Genomic DNA, 21,795 nt, shown 5'->3' on the forward strand with positions numbered 1-21,795 from the left:
TTTCTCTCTCTCTTTTCCTTCCTCCCTCCCTTCCTGCCTCTCTCCCTCTCTCTCTCTCTTCTTTCTTCTTTTCTTTTCTTCCTTTCTTTTCTTTCCTTTTCTTTTTTCTTTCTTTCCCTATAAAAATGTAAAAAATCATTCTTAACTGGATTTGACCCATGGGCCATAGTTTGCTGATCCTTGATGTAGATTGTCTTGACTATTCTTGGTCCTTCCTATTTCCTTTATAATGCTTAGAAGCAGCTTGTCAGTTTTCAAAAACCTGCTGGAATTCAGATGAACAGTGCATAGACTCTATTGACTATGTTGAGGAAGAACTGACATTTTTATAGTATCAAGGCTTCTGATAGTTATGCCTGCTTTTGATTGGTTTTAAAATTGGAATTGTGGGTCTCTTCCATTCTGTAACTGTCTTACTAGGATTACCAAGGGACTGTGAACACTATAGTTTTTCTTAATGCTTCCATTTATCATGACTGTTCCTCTTGATAATAATTACTTCTCTTCGGAATTTTGATTTTAGGATATTAATTATACATATTAGAAAATAGGCATTATTTCACATAAAAACTAAAAGGACAGGAATTTGATTTCAGAATTTAATGTCTTATAATTATCATGGTCTGCTGATGTGAATGTGTTTATATAAAAATTGTGATAATCAGACATTACCTTGTTTAAGGGTATTTGTATTTCTACATACCTCTTAAATTTTTATACCAAATTTGGAGAATATTTTTATATCAAATTTTGATATTTTTATACCTAATTCTAATGGTTTCATACATAGTTTTAGGGTTTTTATGTTTTAGAGGTTTATGAAATACTTAACTGTACAAGCAAAAATTTTCAAAATATTTAACCACCGAACGTTTATTTTTCTTTTCACCTAACCAGTGTACAATGCATGCGTTTTTATGTGATTATATTTAGTGAATGTATACTATGTTTGTACTTTATTTCAAATACATTTTTATATATTAAAAAGGTCATAGTATTCATTGAATTGATGTAAAGGTGGCTTATTTTTGTACATGTTTTTAATATGAGTATCTCTTAATATGTTTATTCCGGGGCATAAAATCTTTTTACTTTGGTAAATCAAAAAGATTCTGATAGTCTAAAATTTTGTAACATCCTTTAACTTTGAAAATTTTGAAGTACAATATTGATAACTAGTTGCCATTTATATGTAGTGTTGAAAGCATATTGCCATTGGTTTAACATTTTCTGACCCCCAAAATAAAAATAAAATGATGACCCTTGGCTGCTGATCAGCAATTTAATCTGAAAGTAAAGTACCCTACCCTTTCATGGACACTGTGTATTATAAATGCAGACATGAGGCTTGCAGAAAGAGTTCATTACCTTTCATAACTTTTCCACCATATTCACTTCTTTCTTATCTACATGCCTTTTAATGTCTCCTGCTTCCTTTTTCCTTTCCTCTGGCTTTTGCACATGCTCTTCCCTTTATCTGGAATCCCTTTTCTGTCATTTTTTGCTGTATCAATTCCTATTTTTCCTTCCCTGGGGGATGGCACTTAAACAATTATGTGTTCAGATTCTTCAGTGAGTCAGACATTGGGGATACCTCAGTGATCAAGACCAACATGTCCCATATTTATCAAATTCTGTTCTAATTGTTGATTTACTTATCTCATTCTTCTTGTGGACTGTGAACTCCTTGAGGTTAGGTATCAGTTTATTTCCAGCACTAACACAGTACCTGGTAATTAGTAGGTGTTCAATAAATGTTGCTTATGCCAAAAATGTCTCAGTTGTGGATAAAATTCTCAACGCATTCACAGTTTAGTTAGAAAGTAGTTCATTCATGTTCAGAATTTGATTATAATACTAGTTAACATGTTGGAAAGTGTTCTTACTGACTTCTGTATTATGTGTATTCTTATCACTTGTATGAACTAATTGTCGAATTGAATACAAAGCAAATGATTCTTCACAGCTTTAATGGCCTAAAGTGTTATTCTAGGCACTTTGAATTAATAAAGGAAACTTCAAGAAAAGGAACTAAACCATCACAAGCCCTGAAATGGCATACTTTTTTTCTCTGTAAATATATGGTCTCCATCCTTAGCGTTGTGGCGTATCTTTGACCAGCTTCTGGTCAGCTCCTTTCCCCTTTGCCCAACAATAACTGTGTTAAAGTCTTCACTATTTTGTGTAAACCATCTATGCTTACGCTGCTTTCTCTGTCTCAGGAAACATTTTTATTTTGCTTAATATCTTTAAACAGAGAAAATTAAGGCTTTCAGGCCCAGTAAAACCCACTTTCCACCCTTACCTTTTCTTAAGTTGCCATCCTCATCTTTCTTGTAGTCTCAGAATAAGCCCTTCTCCTGATTAGGGCTAAAACTCTGTATGTCCCAAAGAAATACATTTTATATTTTTATCAAAGCAGTACATACACATAGTTTCTAAAAAATCAAGAAAACAGGCACCCACTGCCCCCAAGCCATCCTGGATGTGTTTCCTAATGACATTTTTTAATTCTTAGCTGTTTCTTTTGGTAGTTAACCTTCGTATCGCTAAATAATGTGCTGCTACTTTTCTGACTTAAACGTTTTAGGTATTACATATTTACTTCCTGTTCTGATAAATAGAGGTTAGTTCTCATATTACTCTCTAACTCCATCTGCCCAGTATATTTATATCATTATTTTTAGATGAATCAGTAAACAGTATTGTTCATTGTAGAGGTAAGCAGTATACTATGATTACATTTTCTTCAGTGTGATAACTTTTTTCTAGAATTTCTAATGCCTGTCTTCTTGCAACATCTTTAAAATAGTCCTCCAACCCCAGACCCAAAAGCAACATCTCTTTTTCTCTTGAGGAGATCTCTCTCCCATATTCATGCATCCTCATGTTTTTGCTTGGTCTGGTTCACTGCTCTCAAGATCTGTCAAATGGCTGTTACTCCGGCATTTCCCTTGACTGTCCTGGATTGGATTTACTGTTTGTTGAATCTCATGGCTTCCTGTTTATGGTTTAGTGCCTCCTTTTCCTGGAGTACATGCTCAAGTAACTATGAAATTGTGGGCTGGAGGTAAATTTTCTGAGTCCTTGCATATCTGAAAATGTTTTTATTCTAACCTCACAGTTGATTAGTAATTTGAATATAGAATTTATTAAATATATTTAAACTAAAAAAGTTTACCCATTTCTCCCACCACCTCCCCCCTACACACCCCATCTTTGGCAACCATCAGTCTTCTCTATATCCATGGGATTGTTTTTTTTAATTAAAAATTTTTTATATGTCTCACTCTGCTTTATTTCATTTAGCGTAATGCCCTGCAGATCCATTTATGTTGTTGCAAATGGCAAGATTTCATTCTTTCTTATGGCTGAATAACATTGCAAAAAATATATATAAAGCACATCTTCTTTGTCCATTCATCCATTGATGGGCACATAGGTTGTTTCCATATCTTGGCTATTGTAAATAAGGCTGCAGTGAACGTGGGGATTCATATATCTTTTTGGATTAGTTTTTGTTTGTTTGTTTTCTTCTGATAAATACCCGGAAGTGAAATTGCTGGTCATATGATAGTTCTATTTTTAATTTTTTGAAGAGCCTCCATACTGTTTTCCATAGTAGCTGCACCAACTTACATTCCCACCAACAGTATGCAAGTGTTCCCTTTTCCCTGTACCCTCAACACTTGTTATTTCTACTCTTTTTGATAATAGCCTTTCTAACAAGTATGAAGTAATATCTCATTGCAGTTTTAATCTGCATTTCCCTGATAATGAGTGATATAGAGCATCTTTTCATGTACCTGTTGGCCATCTGTATGTCTTTGGAAGAATGTCTATTCAGATCTTCTCTTTAAAAATCAGATTGTTTCTTTTTTTTTGCTGTTGAGTTATATAAGTTCTTTATCTATTTTGGAATTAGCCTCTTAACAGATACAAGGTTTGCAAATATTTTCTCCCATTCAGTAGGCCGCCTTTTCATTGTATTGATGGTTTGCTTTGCTGTGCAGAAGCTTTTTAGTTTGTTGTAGTCCCACTTTATTTTTGCTTTTGTTGCTTTGCTTTTGATGTCAGATTCAAAAAATCACTGCCAAGACCTGTATCAAGGAGCCTACTGCCTATGTTTTCTTCTAGGAGTTTCATGGTTTCATGTTTTGCACTCAGATCTTTCATCCATTTTGAGTTAGTTTTTGTGTATGGTGTAAGATAGTAGTCCCATTATGTTCTTTTGCATGTGGCGGTCCAATTTTCCCAACACCGTTTATTGAAGAGATTGGCCTTTTTCCATTGTATATTCCTGGCTCCTTTGTCATGAATTAGTAGATTGTATAAGCATGGGTTTATTTCTGGGCTATTTTTGTTCCATTGACCTATGTGTCTGTTTTTGTGCCAGTACCATACTATTCAATACTGTTTACATACTGTTTACTGAAGTTGAACATAATTATTCCTCAAGGTTTTAGGGTCAGTGTTCTCTTTTCTTCTGATACCTAGCGTAGCCATTGTGCTGTTCTGGTTCTTTTAGATGGTTTCTCCCTACTGCCAGAAATTTTTTTAAATCCCCATTGTTTTAGTATTTTACAGTGTTTTTGTTTGTTTGTTTAGTTTTATTACTTGTACTGATACTTATTTTGCTGGGCCCTTTTCATCTGGAGATTAGAGTCTCTTAACTCTGGAAAATTTCTTTGTCTTATTTGTTCATTAATTTTTTTTCTCTTTTCTGTTTTTCTCTTTCTAGAACGCCTCATTTGTAGGATTTTGGACCTTCTGGATTAATTATATTTGTTTCTATTCTCTCTCAAATTTTGTTATACCTTCTGAGATACCTCTCATCCTTTTTTTTGCATTTTAAATTTTGATAATTAAAAAACAGTTTTTGTAGTTCTGATTCTGATCCTTTTTTTATTGCTCTTGATTTATAGATACAGTATCTTTAGGAATCTCTCTAAGGATACTAACTTGAGGGGTTTTTTTATTTTGGAGACATTCCTCAAATATCTTGTGAACTTTGGTTGTCCTTTTATATTTAAAAATGGAAGACACAAGCTGATTGGGAACTCTGTGTGCATATGGGGGACTAACCAACTGTCAGTCTTTAAGTGATAGGGCAGAGAGCTGTTTGCAAATGCTAGGGAACTCTGAAATTCAAGAATTTAGAGACAGTCAAGCCCAGGGAAAGGCTGATCAATGGTTTCAAATATAGATTTTAATTTACTTAATTTTAGCCTCAAGTCTTATCCTGCCTGTCTTTCCCCAGCATCCCTGGCACCTGGGAATTTTGACCCTCTCTGGGTTCCTGTGGGCAAGGCAGCCCCATTTTGATTGTATTCCTCTCTGCTATCAGCACTCTAAACTGCAGCTCTTTTCCTGCTGCCACGTGTTACCACTCATGTTTGTTCTTAGTCTTCCAGAGTTAAAGAAAAAAAAAAAAGTTCTCATCTGCTTGTAGTCCTTTCTCTTTGTTTATGGTAGGTTTATATATTTTTTTAAATTCCTTGTGATGACTCTATAAAAGTATCAACTTGGCCAGACTAAAGTACATTTCCCAGAGTTCCCTTCCTTATATGTTTCTGATTAGGGTGGATCACAAGGGAGATTTTTTGCATCTAAATGAAACATTTATCGCTGGACAGCCAAAAACTTTCTGATCCTTTCCCCAGAAAAGAATATAAAGTCCCTTTTTTGTCTTTGGAGAAATCGTCATTCTTCTTAGCTGGTTCACATCTGCTCTTTTATATTCTGTAACTGAAAGTCTAAGATATGAAGTTAACTATTATTAATACATCTTAATGATATGGAAGAAAGATCAACCAAAAATCTGATTAGTATGTTTATATTTAAGCATCTAATATCAAATTAAGGAAGAAATGCTTATAGCTATCGCAGCCCTTATTTTTATAACTGGTCGTGTAATTATAGTATTTATATACTTTTTCTTCCTCTGTTTAATTCATATTCCCTTTGCTTCCAGCGAGCTCTTCAGCTGGTTCTAGTTCCTTGCCTGGTGGGGGGACCCAAACCTTCAATCTTGAAAGGTTTGAGCTATTCTTAGCCCTGCCTGAATTGAGTTATTATAGTTTTCTGTTGACTTTAAACCCAGGACATGGAAGTACTAAGGGGTATCCTAGAGGATCTCCTCCATTCTATACATACTCCTCACCCTCACTGTGTGTAATTAACCCGATTTCCCCTTGAAAAACAGGATAAATCACCCCCAGCCAGTACAGTAACTCCCTTCTTTGCCTGTTGATTCAGAACCCAAAGTGGCCAGATAGCAGTCTCAGTTTGAGTTTAATAGAGTCATTGTTGTGTCCCCTGAGAGAAGCATTCCTCCCTTTGAAACTAAGGCTTATAGATCAGCAAAGCCTAATGTCACAGGGATAGGAAGTAAATATTTTGCTGAAACTGAATTTATTACTCTCATTTATTTCCCTAACAAATGAAAGAAAAGCTCTTTTCTCTTTAGAGGCATGAAAGACATCACCGACTACTCAGTCACCTAAATCAAAAACCTTGGAACCATCCTAAATTCTTCTTTTTCCATTATTTTAATCCCACCTGTTAGAAAATTCTATCAGTTTTACCTTCCTTCACATCTTCACATCTTTCACTTTTATCTCCTCCTTTACATCCTCATTATTAGTCACTGCCTTAGTACAGTCTTCACTTTACTTACTCAAATTGCAGAAACAAAAAACTTTTCCTATTTATCCATCTGAAACTTTTCTTCTAGAGCAGTCTTTTAAAAATCAGATCATATTTAGTGGCTCTAAGCATTTAGAATGTAATTCCCATCTCCTTCCCGAGCTGAATTAATTTACATATTGTAACAGAGATCCAAAGTCACATGGCTTTAACGTATTAGAGGTTTATTCTCTCTCAGGTCTTATGTGGTGCCTCTACAGTGTCAAGAACCCAGGTTCCTTCTGATTTGTTACTTTACCATCTCTTAGTATGTTGCCCTTATCTACATGGTCCAGGATGCCTCACCACCATGTCAGAGTCAGCATGAAAAAGAAAGTGATGAGGAGGATGTGTCTTTCCCTTTAAGTTTACAACCCAGAAGGATATGTAAATCATTTTCACTCTTGGCCCATTAGCCAGAGCATGGAACAAGGAACAAGGAAGGAGAGTCTTTAGTCTGGCTGTCCTTGTTTCCAGCTACAAATGGAGAGGCTCAATTAAAAAGGAGAATGGAAATTGGAGGAATACCAGTAGTCCATGCCACTGAGGCATAAAAGGTCTTCTGGAGGTTGAACCTTGCCTGCCTCTTTGTCTTTTATCTCTTTATGTGCTGCTTTCCCACTCCTCTTCCTTTCCTAGCTATCCCAGAGTTTGTCTCCTCTTTCCTTCAGCCACGGTAAACTGTTTGCACATCCAAACATGCTATGCTGATACATGTTTCTCTGCCTTTCCTCATAATGCTGAAATATCCTTGCTACCCACTTCTCTCATCTCCAGTATACTCTGATAACCTGATCTCTGAGAATTTGTTTTTCAGGAGTTAACTTAAGCGTCTTCTATTATATAAAGACTTTATTGTATAGCACCCCCTTCACCCTGGTAGGATTGACCATTCTCTCTTCTGTTGCCCTTATAATATGCAGATGGACATTAATCATTGCACCTTTTGGCAGTTTTATACACTTAGATTCTTCATCTTGGATTGTAAACCCTCTGAGGGCAAAGAAGACATTTTATTCATGAATCCCTTGAATTTAATGTAGTTCCTGACAGACGGGATGTGCACTAAATATTTATCAAATGAGCAAGTGGGTCCATAGCAAAAACATCTCTGTCCAGTTTTAAAATGTCAATGCACACTCTTAAGATATAGCTGACTGCTGTTTTTTAAGCTTTTGTCAATTAATCAAGATGATAATGCTAGCTCCAACAATATTTATAATCATCCTATATTCTCTTGTTCATTGTTTCATATTTAGTTTTTAGTTATAATTTAATTCTAAAAGTTCTTTCAGAATTAGCTATGGGGCCTTTTTTCCTGTTTAAAATGAGTGGACTTTTCTGTCTACTAAGGCACAATATTATAGTTGCTTTTTTAACAATTCAGTATATTAGTGACTTGCTGCAGATTTGTCCTAAGACTTTCTGAGCTCTGCCACGATAACATACTGGTTCTAAGTTACAAATATTTCACAATTTGTTTAATGACTGACAGAGTCATTTTTGTAAACAGATTCTAAGGCAAGATTGCCTTAAATATTCTTACATGGAGATTTTTTTTTTCTGATTTACTGTCTTGAGTAATATCTTTTGTTTTACTTGTAGATTTGATGGTCCTCGAAGATTTGAGGATTTAGGGTCAAGGTATGAAGGACCGAGACCCAAAGGGCCTCGTTTTGAAGGAAATCGCCCCGATGGGCCAAGACCCAGATATGAAGGTCACCCAACAGAGGGCACTAAAAGCAAATGGGGAATGATTCCCCGGGGGCCGGCATCTCAGTTCTATATTACCCCCAATACATCCCTCAGTCCTCGACAGAGTGGACCACAGTGGAAAGGCCCCAAACCAGCTTTTGGACAGCAACATCAGCAGCAACCTAAGTCACAAGCAGAACCAGGAAACAAAGAACCATTAGCAGACACCAGTAGTAACCAGCAGAAGAATTTTAAAATGCAATCAGCTGCATTTTCCATTGCTGCAGATGTAAAGGATGCCAAGGCGGCTCAGTCAAATGAGAATCTAAGCGACTCTCAACAAGAGCCACCTAAAAGTGAAGTCTCGGAAGGGCCCATAGAGCCTTCTGATTGGGACCAGAATTCTCAAAGTATGGAGACTCAAATGGACACAGCCCAAGCTGTTACTCAGCCTGTACCCCTTGCAAATAAACCTGTACCTTCTCAATCTACTTTTCCCTCAAAAACAGGGGGGATGGAGGGAGGAGCAACAGTAGCAACATCATCATCACTCACTGCAGACAATGATTTTAAACCTTTGTGTGCTGGTCTGCCCCACTCAGAAAACAACCAAGATAAAGGGCTGCCTCGGCCAGATAACAGAGACAATAGATTAGAAGGCAATCGAGGCAGCAGCTCAACTTACAGAGGTCCTGGGCAAAGCAGAATGGAAGACACACGGGATAAAGGACTAGTAAATAGAGGTCGAGGCCAGGCAATCAGCCGTGGCCCAGGGTTGATCAAGCAAGAAGACTTTCGTGATAAAATGATGGGTAGAAGAGAAGACAGTCGGGAGAAGATGAGCAGAGGAGAAGGCAGCCGGGACAGAGGGTTGGTGAGGCCAGGAAGCAGTCGGGAGAAAGTGCCAGGTGGTCTGCAAGGCAATCAAGACAGAGGTAGAGCTGGCAGCCGAGAGAGGGGACCACCTCGAAGGGCTGGCAGTCAGGAGAGAGGACCCCCTCGAAGGCCTGGGAGTAGGGAGAGGGTACCACCCCGAAGAGCTGGGAGCAGGGAGAGGGGACCACCTCGAGGACCTGGCAGTCGGGAGAGGGGACTGGGAAGACCAGATTTTGGTCGTGACAGAGGTCCATTTAGACCAGAACCAGGAGATGGTGGGGAAAAAATGTATCCATATCACCGGGAAGAGCCTCCTAGGGCTCCATGGAACCATGGAGAAGAGAGAGGGCATGAAGAGTTCCCATTAGATGGTAGAAATGCCCCAATGGAACGAGAAAGACTTGACGATTGGGATAGGGAGAGATACTGGAGAGAATGTGAACGTGACTATCAAGATGATACACTTGATCCGTATAACAGAGAGGACAGGTTCTCAGCACCACCATCTCGATCTCATGATGGAGATAGACGAGGCCCTTGGTGGGATGACTGGGAGAGAGATCAGGATATGGATGAGGACTACAACAGGGAAATGGACAGGGACTTAGATAGGGATGTGGATCGGATTGGAAGACCCATGGATATGTATGATAGAAATTTGGATAATGAGTGGGACAGAGATTATGGGAGACCACTGGATGAACAAGAATCACAGTTTCGTGAACGAGATATTCCATCTCTTCCACCTTTACCACCCCTCCCACCTCTTCCACCTTTGGATAGATATCGGGATGATAGATGGAGAGAAGAAAGAAATCGAGACCATGGGTATGATCGAGATTTCCGTGATAGGGGTGAGTTGAGGATCCGAGAGTATCCAGAAAGAGGAGATACATGGCGGGAAAAGCGAGATTATATTCCTGACAGAATGGACTGGGAAAGAGAACGGTTGTCAGACAGATGGTACCCATCTGATGTGGATAGACATTCCCCCATGGCGGAACATATGCCCTCCTCACATCATTCTTCTGAAATGATAGGGTCGGATGCAAACTTAGACTCTGACCAAAGCCTTGGAGGGGTAATGGTTCTCAGTCAGAGGCAGCATGAAATCATTTTGAAAGCTGCACAAGAACTGAAAATGCTTCGGTAAGTTGACTACTTAAGATCATTTCTTTTAGTCAAAACCACATTCGGACTGCTCTTTTTAAAATGATTGTGATATATTTGAATGGAATCATTTTACTTCAAGTTCTTACCACGTAATTTTAATTTTTATTTCTGGTCGTTGAGTGCTGTTTGAGAGTAGGATGGGTATTTAGGTACTGTGTTAACTAAACTTATGTCCTGAAATATGAAACTTTGATAGCCATTCTTGGCTTTTATAGATGTGTTGCTGCAATACCATGCCTCTGCATGTTTCAAGTTCAAACTTTGCGGTGCTCTGGATTCACAGAGCTCATATGTAAAATCTTTTTTTCCCCCGGGAGGCAGTTTGTTCTTTGATATCAGATCTCATAGACTTCATATTCACTGATCTTTGGTATAACTTTGGAAAGTGCCGGAAGGGTTTATTTTTTTCTCTGTTGAAGCTAAGAATATTTTACCTGGGAGCAGCCTCAGATTTGTGTAACCATTGATTTTTTCTTTTGGGGATGTTTTATCTTTCATTATAACTAGAAGCATATATCTCTACTTGAAGATATTACTTGTTTCTACATAGTCAGGTATTTTCTTTGTGAGATGGAGAATAGAATTTGGATTTCTTGATTTACAATCACCTAACTATGTATACGTAGCTACGTAATGCTTCCCATTAGTAGCAATAATAATAAAAGCTAACATTTATTGTATGCTTACTGTGTACCAGGAACTGTACTAAGTGCTTTGTATGCATTAATTCATGTAATCCTTATACCAGCTATATCCTGAGATAAGAATTTAGGAGTCATTGACAGATTGCAAGCTTTCTGAGTAATTTCTTAGGAATTAGCAATGTTTGGTGAAAATAAATTAATAGTTAGGCTTTGATATATCCCAAAGTATTGTGTTTCTTTCACTTTTCAATTCTGGTCTACATTTGTGGATTATGTGAATTAAAATTACAACTGAAGCTTTATAATTAGAAAATTATGATGAGGAAAAATACTTGTAAGTAAAGATGAAAGATCAGGTGTCCCAGGAAGCAAAACAGATTTCTGTGGTCTATAGAAGTTACGCTCTAAGAGGTGGGACTTTTCCAGATTACTCATGAAAAAGATGTGGAAAGCGTGCCATAGAACATTTATCTACTACATATGGAATTTACTTTTAAATTATGGACACCTTTAATTTAACACCTACTGTGTGCTGGCACTGTGCTGATAATTTACGGTGTATTCTCAGTCCTCCTATCTCAAATCTTTATCTCAAAGGCCTACAAAGATAAGTGGCATTATTCGCACTTCACAAATAACACTAAGGCTTAGAGAGTACCACTTGGCTACTAAGTGGTAAACCTGTAATTTGAACCCAGTCTGTGACTCTAAAATCTATTTTGTTTATGGAGAACACCAAGCTGATTGGTGTTATTAAGCTGCCAAAGTTTCTTTCCTTTCCTTTTTAAAATTTCTTTTTCATCCATTATTGCTTTGTATAGAAATGCTGAATGAAAGGTACTTCATCCTTTTTTTTTTTAAAGCTCTTTCTAGGCCACATAAACATAATTAAACAAAATATGTGAAGTTATGGATAGGTGTGATCATAGTTGGATACAAGTCAGCTATGTTGTGTTGGGGTAGAGTCATAATGTGATTTACATGGGGCAGAAGAATAATCTTTTTATATACTTGATCCTTTCTTTGTGTCCATTTGGGCCACTGCACTTTACAACAATAGGAGAAAATTGTAAAAGTTCTGAAGAGGCTGTAGTAGATGTTATATTTGTTTAAGGTGGGCATTGTAAGGAAAAGTAAAAGGAATTTTACCAGAGATTTAAAGAAAAACTTTAAATTAAAGTTTGAATAAAGTTTAATAAGCAAAGAAGGGTTATAATTACTCTTTGGGAATATGAAGTTTTGGTTTTAAAGGTATGAACTGACAATTGTTCTCACCATATACACTGGAGGCCATAAACTAAAATGCCCACGAGAAACAGACAGTTAACTAAGATGAGTGAAAATGGGCCAGGCTAACTCTGCTGAATGTGGTAAGGATTGTGGCAAATGCTTCATCTAAAAAGGGTAGCCACTACTCCACTAAGCTGATGGTTAGCATGTGGGAATGTAGGCCCAATATTTCCAAATCTCTTTAAAATTTGAATTTATATTGAAATATATATTATTTTGCTTTGTAAATAATAACTAAGTCAGATTTTTAAAACTGTTGTGAAAGCCAAGTTTTTTTAAAAAACCATGTATTCATATATTCAGATATATTCATATTTAGCCAATGGGCTACCATTTTGCGACCTCTTATCTAAAGAGTATTGAACGAAAAAAATAGTAAGAGATTTTTGTGGGATGAATGAAAAATATGACAAGTAGGTGAGATATTAAAATAGACTCCAGAGACAGATTGTAGAATTGATCCTTGAAGATCTTCAATAAATTATCATTATTTACAGGTCATAGATTACTGATCAGTTAGCTCATAAAGGCAGAATATTGCCCTGGAGGTGCTCTGTGGGCACTGCAGACAGTTTTAGAACAAGGTTTTTAATTTCCTTGTTCGTTCTTCGATATTAATTGTAGTTATTTAGGAATGGAGAACACATGCCTTCAGTACAATGACAATTTTATTTGTTTCCAGGGAACAGAAAGAACAGCTTCAAAAGATGAAAGACTATGGGGCTGAGCCGCAGATGCCTGACCATCTACCACCCCAAGATTCCAGACTGCAGAATACATCTTCAAGACCTGGAATGTATCCGGTATGGGAAAATGTATGCTCAGATAATGAAATGGTTCCTACTTTGTATGTTTGTATATTGTTTAATTTTTTTTGTATTACAATAAGTATAAATTTCCTCTGAAAAATGTAAATTTTGGAAAAGTAAAAAACTAATGGTAACAGACCTTAGAAAGTATACCAAGCACATTTTGTGATCACAAAACTAGAATTTTCCTGGTAATCCTTTTTTGTTGAATTAGTCCTGTTTTCCTTCTGGGCAGTGCAAGGACTCCCTGTGAGCCCTACAATGTGAGCTTCATAGTTTCCCTCCCTTTTTAGGCTACTAGTCCTTAGCTAGGGAGGGGATGGAACATCGTGCACCAGTTCAGGCAGTGAAGTTATGTTAAAAACTTGTGTGATTAAGTCCTCCCCTTGTTTTGCTTTCGTTTTGTTGTTGTTTGACCTTTAAGCCAGTGATGGGCTTTAAAAATGTTACCATGCAAATAACTTTATAACACAGTGAGAGAGAAAAAAAAACACTATTGTGCCTTTTCATCAGATTAACTTTTCATTTCTCAATGTTCCCTTCTATCCTGATCTAACACACAACATTCATATGTAATGATTGATGTCAACAGCCACCATGATGTTGACTCCCCAGATCACATCTCCTGACATATGTGTGCATCCATCTGCCTACAGGGTTTCTCTCTGGATATGTCTTCTGTCAAAGTTAACATATTTAAAATGCAGCTCATTATTATCCTCCATGTAATTTGTTCCTTCCCCTCACCACCTGAACTTGAAACCTGAAATCAGCCTTGACTCTTTTCCTCTATCCTACGCTTTTATATCCAGTCATTCTGTTGATTAATTTTACTACTTTAAAAAATACTATTCAAGTATTCTATCCTGCACTTCCTCACAACCTCAACTCTAGCCTTCATCATTTCTTGCCTAGAGTATTTCAGAGACATCCTAATTCATCTCTTTCCATCTCATTCCCCTATGATCCATTCTTCATTCTGCTTCCAGAGTGATTTTTTTTATTTTTGAGTCATATTTTGAGGTATAATTGGCATACGTTTTAAGCCTACATTTTAAACCCACAGTTTGAATTTTGACAAATGCGTACCAAGAGATTAAAAAATTTCCGTTACTCCAAAGAGTTCTCTCCTGCCATTTTGTAGTCAGGACTACCCCTACACTCTACTTTAAGCAGCACTGATATGACTGCTGGTCAAAATGGACATTTTAAAACATAAATCTCACTGTGTTGTGCTCTGGCTTTTGAACTCTTTAGTATTCCCTCCCTGCTTTCAGGATAAAATCTAGATTCTGTTGCATGGACTTTTATGTTCTTCCTGAGTTGGCCTGAGCTCTGCTTGCCATTACTTGCTACTTCCTCTCATTACTTTCCCTCTATGTGGAGCTTCTGAGAATTCAGTGAGTAACTGGCTCTTACTTCTCCATGCCTTTGCATGTGCATGTTGTTCTCTAAACCTAGAGCTTTTTTTTTTTTTTTAATTTGTATCCCCTCCTCCAACTAGTTAATTCTTGTTCATTTTTTAGAACTCAGCTCTGTATCTTATCTTCCACTTGTGTAAGACGAGTGCCCTCGCATGTACCCCGTAACATCTCGTATGGGCCTCTGTCAGAGCCCTTATCATGCTGTATTTTGATAGTCTGTTTTCTTGTCTGTCTTTCTTCTGTCTTATCTTGCCTGTCCTTCATAAGTATAGGAATTACGTCTTTTATCTTTGTGTCTCTTAGCAAATAGTAGAAGCTCTGGATTGTAGATCTACATTTCTGCTTTATTTACTTAATAAATCATAAAGATTTTAACATATTGCTACATGATTTATATTTTTGATGCATAATAATTTATTTAAACTATTCCATTTCTGTTAGACCTTTGTTTCTAATCTTTTACTCTTATTATTAATACAACTTTAATGAATGTCTTTGTATCAAATTCTTATTTTAGATAACTTCTTAAAAGTACTTTCAAATTCCCAAAGTGGAATACTTCAGTTAAAGAATAAGGCCATTTTTAATGATTCCTGTAATACAGCCAACATCTCTCTAAAATAGTTGTATAACAACTGTACTACAGCCTTGCAAGCATCAGCTACCCAATATTTTTGGTAGATTTTATAGTTTTAATGAAATGTTTTAATCTACATTTTTGATAATTAGTGAACATAAATATTTTCCCTTATTTGTTCATTACATTTCTTGTAAAATCCTATTTTTGTTCTCTATTTGGCTTTTGAGTATTTTCTTACCAACTTACATTATCTTTAATATAATATAGATATTAATCCTTTCTCATAAATACTGTAGGGGTGTTTTGATTTGTTTTTCACAAATGTATGTGTTGCTTTCACTATGAAGAAAACACTTTTTGTTTTATTTGTGACATATTCCAAAGAGTTAAGATATTTAAAACATGTCTGGATAGATAGCTGTGCTCCGGACACAATAGCTTTGTCATATATAGGTGTTTTCTTAACTTCAAAGTCCCATCACCTAAAGTTTACCTTTAGGTAATAGTCATTTGTATATAATGACTATTGTATATAATGTATATAATGACTATAATGACTATCCTTACATAGTAGCCAAAATGTAATTTTGCTACTCAAAAAGTTTGTTTTTAAAGCACAGCCTGTGTATGAGTAAATGCATAAGTAATGTATGTTGTTGGCACTCCAAGTCCTAAAATAGCTATCAGTTTGTTTGTCGGTAGAACAAATAGACCAGAAATACAGAGCTAAGAGAAATGGGTAATGAGTGTTTGAATCAGGCTTGCAAAGATTAAAATAAAATTTGACAATTGAGTTTCAGTATTAAATAGTCAGGACCTATCTGCCAAGAAGTTCTACTGTCTCCTTAATACACATTTCTGTTAATATTTGGTGCTTTTTGGAGAGATGACTGAATGTCCCATTTGAGTTTTTTGTTTTGTTATTTCCTGGTGCTGATGTTGTGTTTTGGTACCAGCCTTGCCACAAACTGCTATTGTCAACCAGACAACTGAATAGAAGTGAGGGGGCTAGCTGGAGTTTGTTTCTCTCACTGGAAATCCACTGTTTTTGTGGAGGAGGTAGTTCACCAGAGTGGAAAGATAGTTTCTAGCAGAGATTCTTAACTAAGTGGTGAACATCAGAATTATATATGGAGGTTTTGTTCTGTTTGTTTGTTTTAAACTAATGCTAGGACCTCACTCACAGAAATTCAGTAGGTTTGAGGTAGGCCTGGGATATTTGTATCAAATTGGCTAGCAATTTAATTTTTCTGGAAGGAGAAGAAAAAGAAGGTGGCTCATTGGGAGTAGGGGTGATAGTGTTGAGGGCAGTTTTTTTTTTCCCTTTTTTTAAACAATCTAATTGAGGTATAATTTATATACCATCTAATTTGCCCATTTTAAGTATGTAATTCAGTGATTTTTAGTAAATTTACTGAGTTGTGCAACCGTAACCATAATCCAGTTGTAAAACATTTTCATCACCCCAGTAAGACTCTTGTGTCAATTTGCAGTTAATCCTCATTGCTACCCCAGGTTCCAGGCAACAGCTAATCTACTTTCTGTCTGTAAAGATTTGCTTTTCTGGGCATTTAACCTGAATGAAATCATATAATATTTGTGTCTGGCTTCTTTCACTTAGCATATAATGTTTTCAAGGTTTATCCATGTTGTGACATGAATCAGTTCTTCATTTCTTTGTATTGCCAGGTAACTGTTGTATGACTACACCATGTTTTGTTTATCCATTCACCAGTTGACGGACACTTGGGTTATTGAATAACGCTGCTGTGAATATTTGTGTGCAAGTCTTTGGATGGACATGTTTTTCTTGGATAGATACCTAGGAATGGAACTCCTGAGTTATATGGCAAATTGATGTTTAACTTTCTGAGAAATAAGCCATTTTCCAAAGTGGCTGCACCATTTTACATTCTTATTAGCAGTCTAAGAATCTTCATGTTTCTCTACATCCTTGCCATCATTTGTTATTGTCTGTTTTGTCAATTATAGCCATTCTACTGGATGTGATACGGTATTTCATTGCGGTTTAATTTACATCTCCTTAATGACTAATGGCACTGAGCATATTTTCATAGCTTATTGTCCATTCATATATCTTCTTTGGAAAAATGTATTCAAATCTTTTGCCCATTTTTTTTGTGGTTTTATAAGAGATTTTTGTGTTCTGAATACAAATCCTTTTTCAGATATGTGATTTGCAAGTATTTTCTCCCTAATGGTATTTTTTAAAGTACAAAAAGTTTTGACTTTTGAATGAATCCAATATATCAAATTTTTCTTTTATGGATTGAGAACCAGATTTTAATTTCTACTGATATGTGAAAACATAGTGGTATGCTCATTCAGTAAGCCATTTACTCTGTTCTTCAGCCTCCAGGGTCCTATAGACCACCCCCTCCTATGGGTAAACCACCAGGTTCAATTGTAAGACCCCCAGCTCCACCAGCAAGATCATCTGTTCCTGTGACCAGGCCGCCTATCCCAATACCACCACCACCACCTCCCCCTCCTCCTCCACCACCTCCTCCTCCAGTGATAAAGCCACAAACTTCATCTGTGGAACAAGAACGCTGGGATGAAGATTCTTTCTATGGCCTCTGGGATACAAATGATGAACAAGGACTGAATTCAGAATTTAAATCAGAAACTGCTACAATTCCATCTGCCCCAGTGTTACCACCCCCACCTGTTCACCCTTCCATCCCTCCTCCTGGCCCAATGCCTATGGGTATGCCACCAATGTCCAAACCACCGCCAGTGCAGCAGACTGTTGATTATGGCCATGGCCGAGGTGAGTAACAGTGGCAAATTTATATTTGAGATTCTAAAGGGATTGTTAGTTTCAGCTTTGGCTTCCTTAAACTTCACTCTTAACAGTGTTTTATCCCTGATTTGCCAGACATTTCCACTAATAAAGTGGAACAGATACCCTATGGAGAAAGAATAACTCTGCGTCCAGATCCACTACCCGAAAGATCAACTTTTGAAACAGGTAGGAGTCCAAGGAAATCAGTAATTTTAAACCTTTTAGGACTTAATTATCATATGATTTTTGATAAGATTAGCTGGGCCTCCCTTTAAATGGCTAAAAGCTTCATAAGTTGAATTTAGGACAATATACTAGTTCTAAATTTGAATTTGTACTGTTCAGTTTTTATTTCAAAAAAAAGGGAGATACAGTTCTTATTTTATACTAAATGTGTTTGTAGAGCATGCAGGCCAGCGGGATCGTTATGATAGAGACAGAGATCGTGAGCCTTATTTTGATCGTCAGAGTAATGTCATAGCAGATCATCGGGATTTCAAAAGGGATCGGGAGACACATAGAGATCGAGACCGAGATCGTGGTGTTATTGACTATGACCGGGATCGATTTGACAGAGAACGCCGACCTCGAGATGATAGGTATGCTATTGAAAAATATCTTTGCCAGATGTGCAAACTGCCATATGCTTAAGTTCAGCAAAAGTCAGTGTATTTAAAGGAAATTCAGTAAGTGATGTATTCTTCTCATGTGTCTGTGTGTATAATTTGGAGAGGGAAGAGTAGTTCTGTACCAGTTTTCAGGAATCTAGATGTTTGAGTTTTGTGAGCGTGAATTTCAGAGAGTTAAATGGGAGATGGAGATTGCCATAAAGGAGAGGAAATAGTATTGTCAATAAAGTTGTAGTCATTGCTTAATTAGTAGGCGAACAGTTTATTTTTGCAATTTGTAAGCTTTTTGGATGTGTGTATTATGCAAGGCAGATTTAAATGGAAAAGCAAAATAAAAATATAAATGTTGACTATGTATAGTAACTACCCATAGTGAAAATTGGAGAGATAATGGTGTTGCATATGGTGTCCCATATGTTTTTTATTTATCAAAGCACTCCTGTTAAACCTTCTAGGAATCAGTCTTATCGAGACAAAAAAGACCATTCCTCATCCAGAAGAGGGGGATTTGATAGGCCTTCCTACGATCGGAAGACTGACCGACCAGCCTATGAAGGACCGTCCATGTTTGGAGGTAGATTAGTGCCTTATTAACTATAGGAATGTTGAGAATTATAAACAATAGGAGATGCTTTTCATTGTAGCTATGGATTTAAACTTTCAGAGTAAAATGCACTCACAGATTTCTTAGGGATGGCAACATTATTCACCAAAAATAGCCATGTAATTGTTGAAATAAAACATAAATTGCTTTTTTATATTATTAAAGAAATTTTGGAAAATAGAAATAAAATCACTTATAATCCCACCACCTACAATACCACAACTATTAAAATTTTTATCTATTTCCTGTCATTCTGTCTTTACATACATATTGATAAAGTTATAGGCAATTATAAATAAATTCTTTATCGTGCTTGTTCCCATTGATATTGTACTATATACATTTTTCCATATTATAAGCCTATTATACTGATGGCTGTATAATAGTCCATAAAATGAATAAGATTTAAGACTTAATAAGACTTAAGACATTTAAGACTCTTATTTTTGGACATTTAGGTTGCTTTTAGTTTTTCACTGCTAAAAAATGAACTTAAACTAGAAGTTCAAATCATTTATACAAACAGGCTTTTCTAAGCTGGTGACTCGTTTTCAAGATGGTAAAACAAAAGTTGTATATAGACAGATTATAAATCATACTTAGGACTATTCAGGAGTATGTATTATTCGTTTATATTCTGTTGCTTAACTTTTTTCCTAAGTTTAATATAAACATGGATGTGTTCAGTATTTTTCAGAACATTCTTTTTGCCTGAAATTATACCTAAATCTTTTCATTTCTTGATTTCAGTAGACTTACATTATCTTAAACTATCTCTAATTAAGTATAAAAATGGTCCCCAAATTATCATGAGTTAGTTATATTATCTTAGGAGGAGTGAAGAGGGTTACTATTTTCAATAATCACTTATAAATAGTAATTTTGTTCAACTGGTGGAATCCTAGGAGAACGAAGAACTTACCCAGAGGAGCGAATGCCCCTGCCAGCTCCTTCACTAAGCCACCAGCCACCTCCAGCTCCACGGGTTGAGAAGAAACCCGAATCTAAGAATGTGGATGATATTTTGAAACCACCTGGCCGAGAGAGCAGACCTGAGAGAGTGAGTCCTATTTAGTTGACTAGTTTTCTTGCAAATCAGAAGCTGATAAAAGAACTTTTTTAAAAAAATACATAGTGAAATGTCTGTGCTTTTCTGTGACATAGTATAAATATCAGATTCAAGGCTTCTTATCATCTCCAAATCATCATAAAATCTCATAAACTGCTTACCCTATACAATCTAAGAAACTAGAACCTAATTGCTTGGCAAAAAAGATGTTGAAAATTTAAGAAAATAATTCATTAGAGCTCAGTTAATTGCACTTTGAAGAGGGGGAAAGAGGATTTAGTTTTATGGTATGTGGAACTAAGAGGGAGCGTTAGGAGACTTTATTGACTTTTTTGGTTTTTTTTTAACATTTTTTATTGATTTATAATCAGAGACTTTATTGTTTAGACTTATTTTCCTAGTGACCTTCAAATGTATACATTCTTAAATTTATCTTATATTGCAAAATAATTAGATTCTATTTAAATAAACTGGTACTGGAGATTTCTGTCAGATGTTTTGACTCCATACATGTACATATGTCGTTGTTTTGAAGTCTGTTGGAGATTTCTATCAGATGTTTTGACTCCATACATGTACATATGTTGTTGTTTTGAAGTCTGTTTCATGTATTATTAGTATAAGTTCTCTATCTTTCCTGTGGTTACTGATATGTCTTTTTCCATCCTTTTACTTTCAATCTATTTGTGTCTTTAAATCTAAAGTATGTTTCCTATGGACAACATAGAGTTGGCATTTTTTTTTTATGCGGTCTGATAATTTTTACCTTTTAATTGGGTTGTTTAATCTATTCACATGTAATGTTATTATTGATATAGATGGCTTAATTCCAGTCTTGGATTGTTCAATTGTATAGAAATACAATTGATTTTTTCATATCAATCTTATATCCTTCAGCATTGCCGATGCATTTATTGGTTCTAACAGATTTTTAGTGGATTTCTTGGGATTCTTTCTATATACAAAATCATGTAGTCTGCAGATTAAGATGGTTTTACATCTTACTTTCCAATCTAGATACCTTTTTTCTTTTTCTTGCCTAGTTGCTCTGCCTAGAACCTCCAGTACAGTGTTGAAGAGATGCAATGAGAGTGACAACCTTGTTTTAGTCCTGATCTTAGGAAGAAAACTTTCAGTCTTTCACCACAAGTATTAGGTTAACTATGTGTTTTCATTAGATGTCTTTTTTCAGATTGAGGAGATTCCCTTCCATTCCTAGTTTGTTCAGTTTTTTTTGTCATAAAAGGATGTTGGATTTTGCTAAATGTTTTTTCTACATTAATTGAGGTTTTTTTTGTTTTTTTAATTGTATTTTGTGTGATTTTATTCTATTGTATAGTGATTTTTGTTTTTTTGTTCTATTGATATGATGTATTGTATTAACTGATTTTCAGATGTTAATTTGTATCTCTGGGATAAATACTACTTGGTCATGTTGTGTAATTCTTTTTATATGTTGCTGGATTCAGTTAGTAGTGTTTTGTTGAGAATGTTTGCATCCATATT

The 21,795-nt window shown here is 36.0% G+C and overlaps 1 protein-coding gene across 6 annotated transcripts in view; it reads left to right on the forward strand.

Moving 5' to 3' along the window:
* Positions 1-21,795, forward strand: part of YLPM1 (YLP motif containing 1) — a 59,506-nt gene that overhangs the window by 18,930 nt on the left and 18,781 nt on the right. For 3 of the 6 annotated variants that reach the window (XR_004190433.2, XM_015240779.3, XM_072963433.1), the window contains exons 5-11: positions 8,293-10,407; positions 13,048-13,180; positions 17,552-17,972; positions 18,081-18,173; positions 18,391-18,586; positions 19,072-19,190; positions 20,126-20,280. Coding sequence is in view for 5 of the 6 variants with exons in the window: in XM_015240779.3 (XP_015096265.1) it covers positions 8,293-10,407; positions 13,048-13,180; positions 17,552-17,972; positions 18,081-18,173; positions 18,391-18,586; positions 19,072-19,190; positions 20,126-20,280 (3,232 nt within the window). In the remaining variant the exon portion in view is untranslated. The remainder of the gene's footprint in view (positions 1-8,292; positions 10,408-13,047; positions 13,181-17,551; positions 17,973-18,080; positions 18,174-18,390; positions 18,587-19,071; positions 19,191-20,125; positions 20,281-21,795) is intronic. The other 3 variants (XM_006206073.4, XM_072963435.1, XM_072963434.1) reach the window with 3 other exon arrangements.

Source organism: Vicugna pacos, chromosome 6 (assembly GCF_048564905.1).
Source record: "Vicugna pacos chromosome 6, VicPac4, whole genome shotgun sequence".
NCBI classification, from domain to species: Eukaryota; Metazoa; Chordata; class Mammalia; order Artiodactyla; family Camelidae; genus Vicugna; species Vicugna pacos.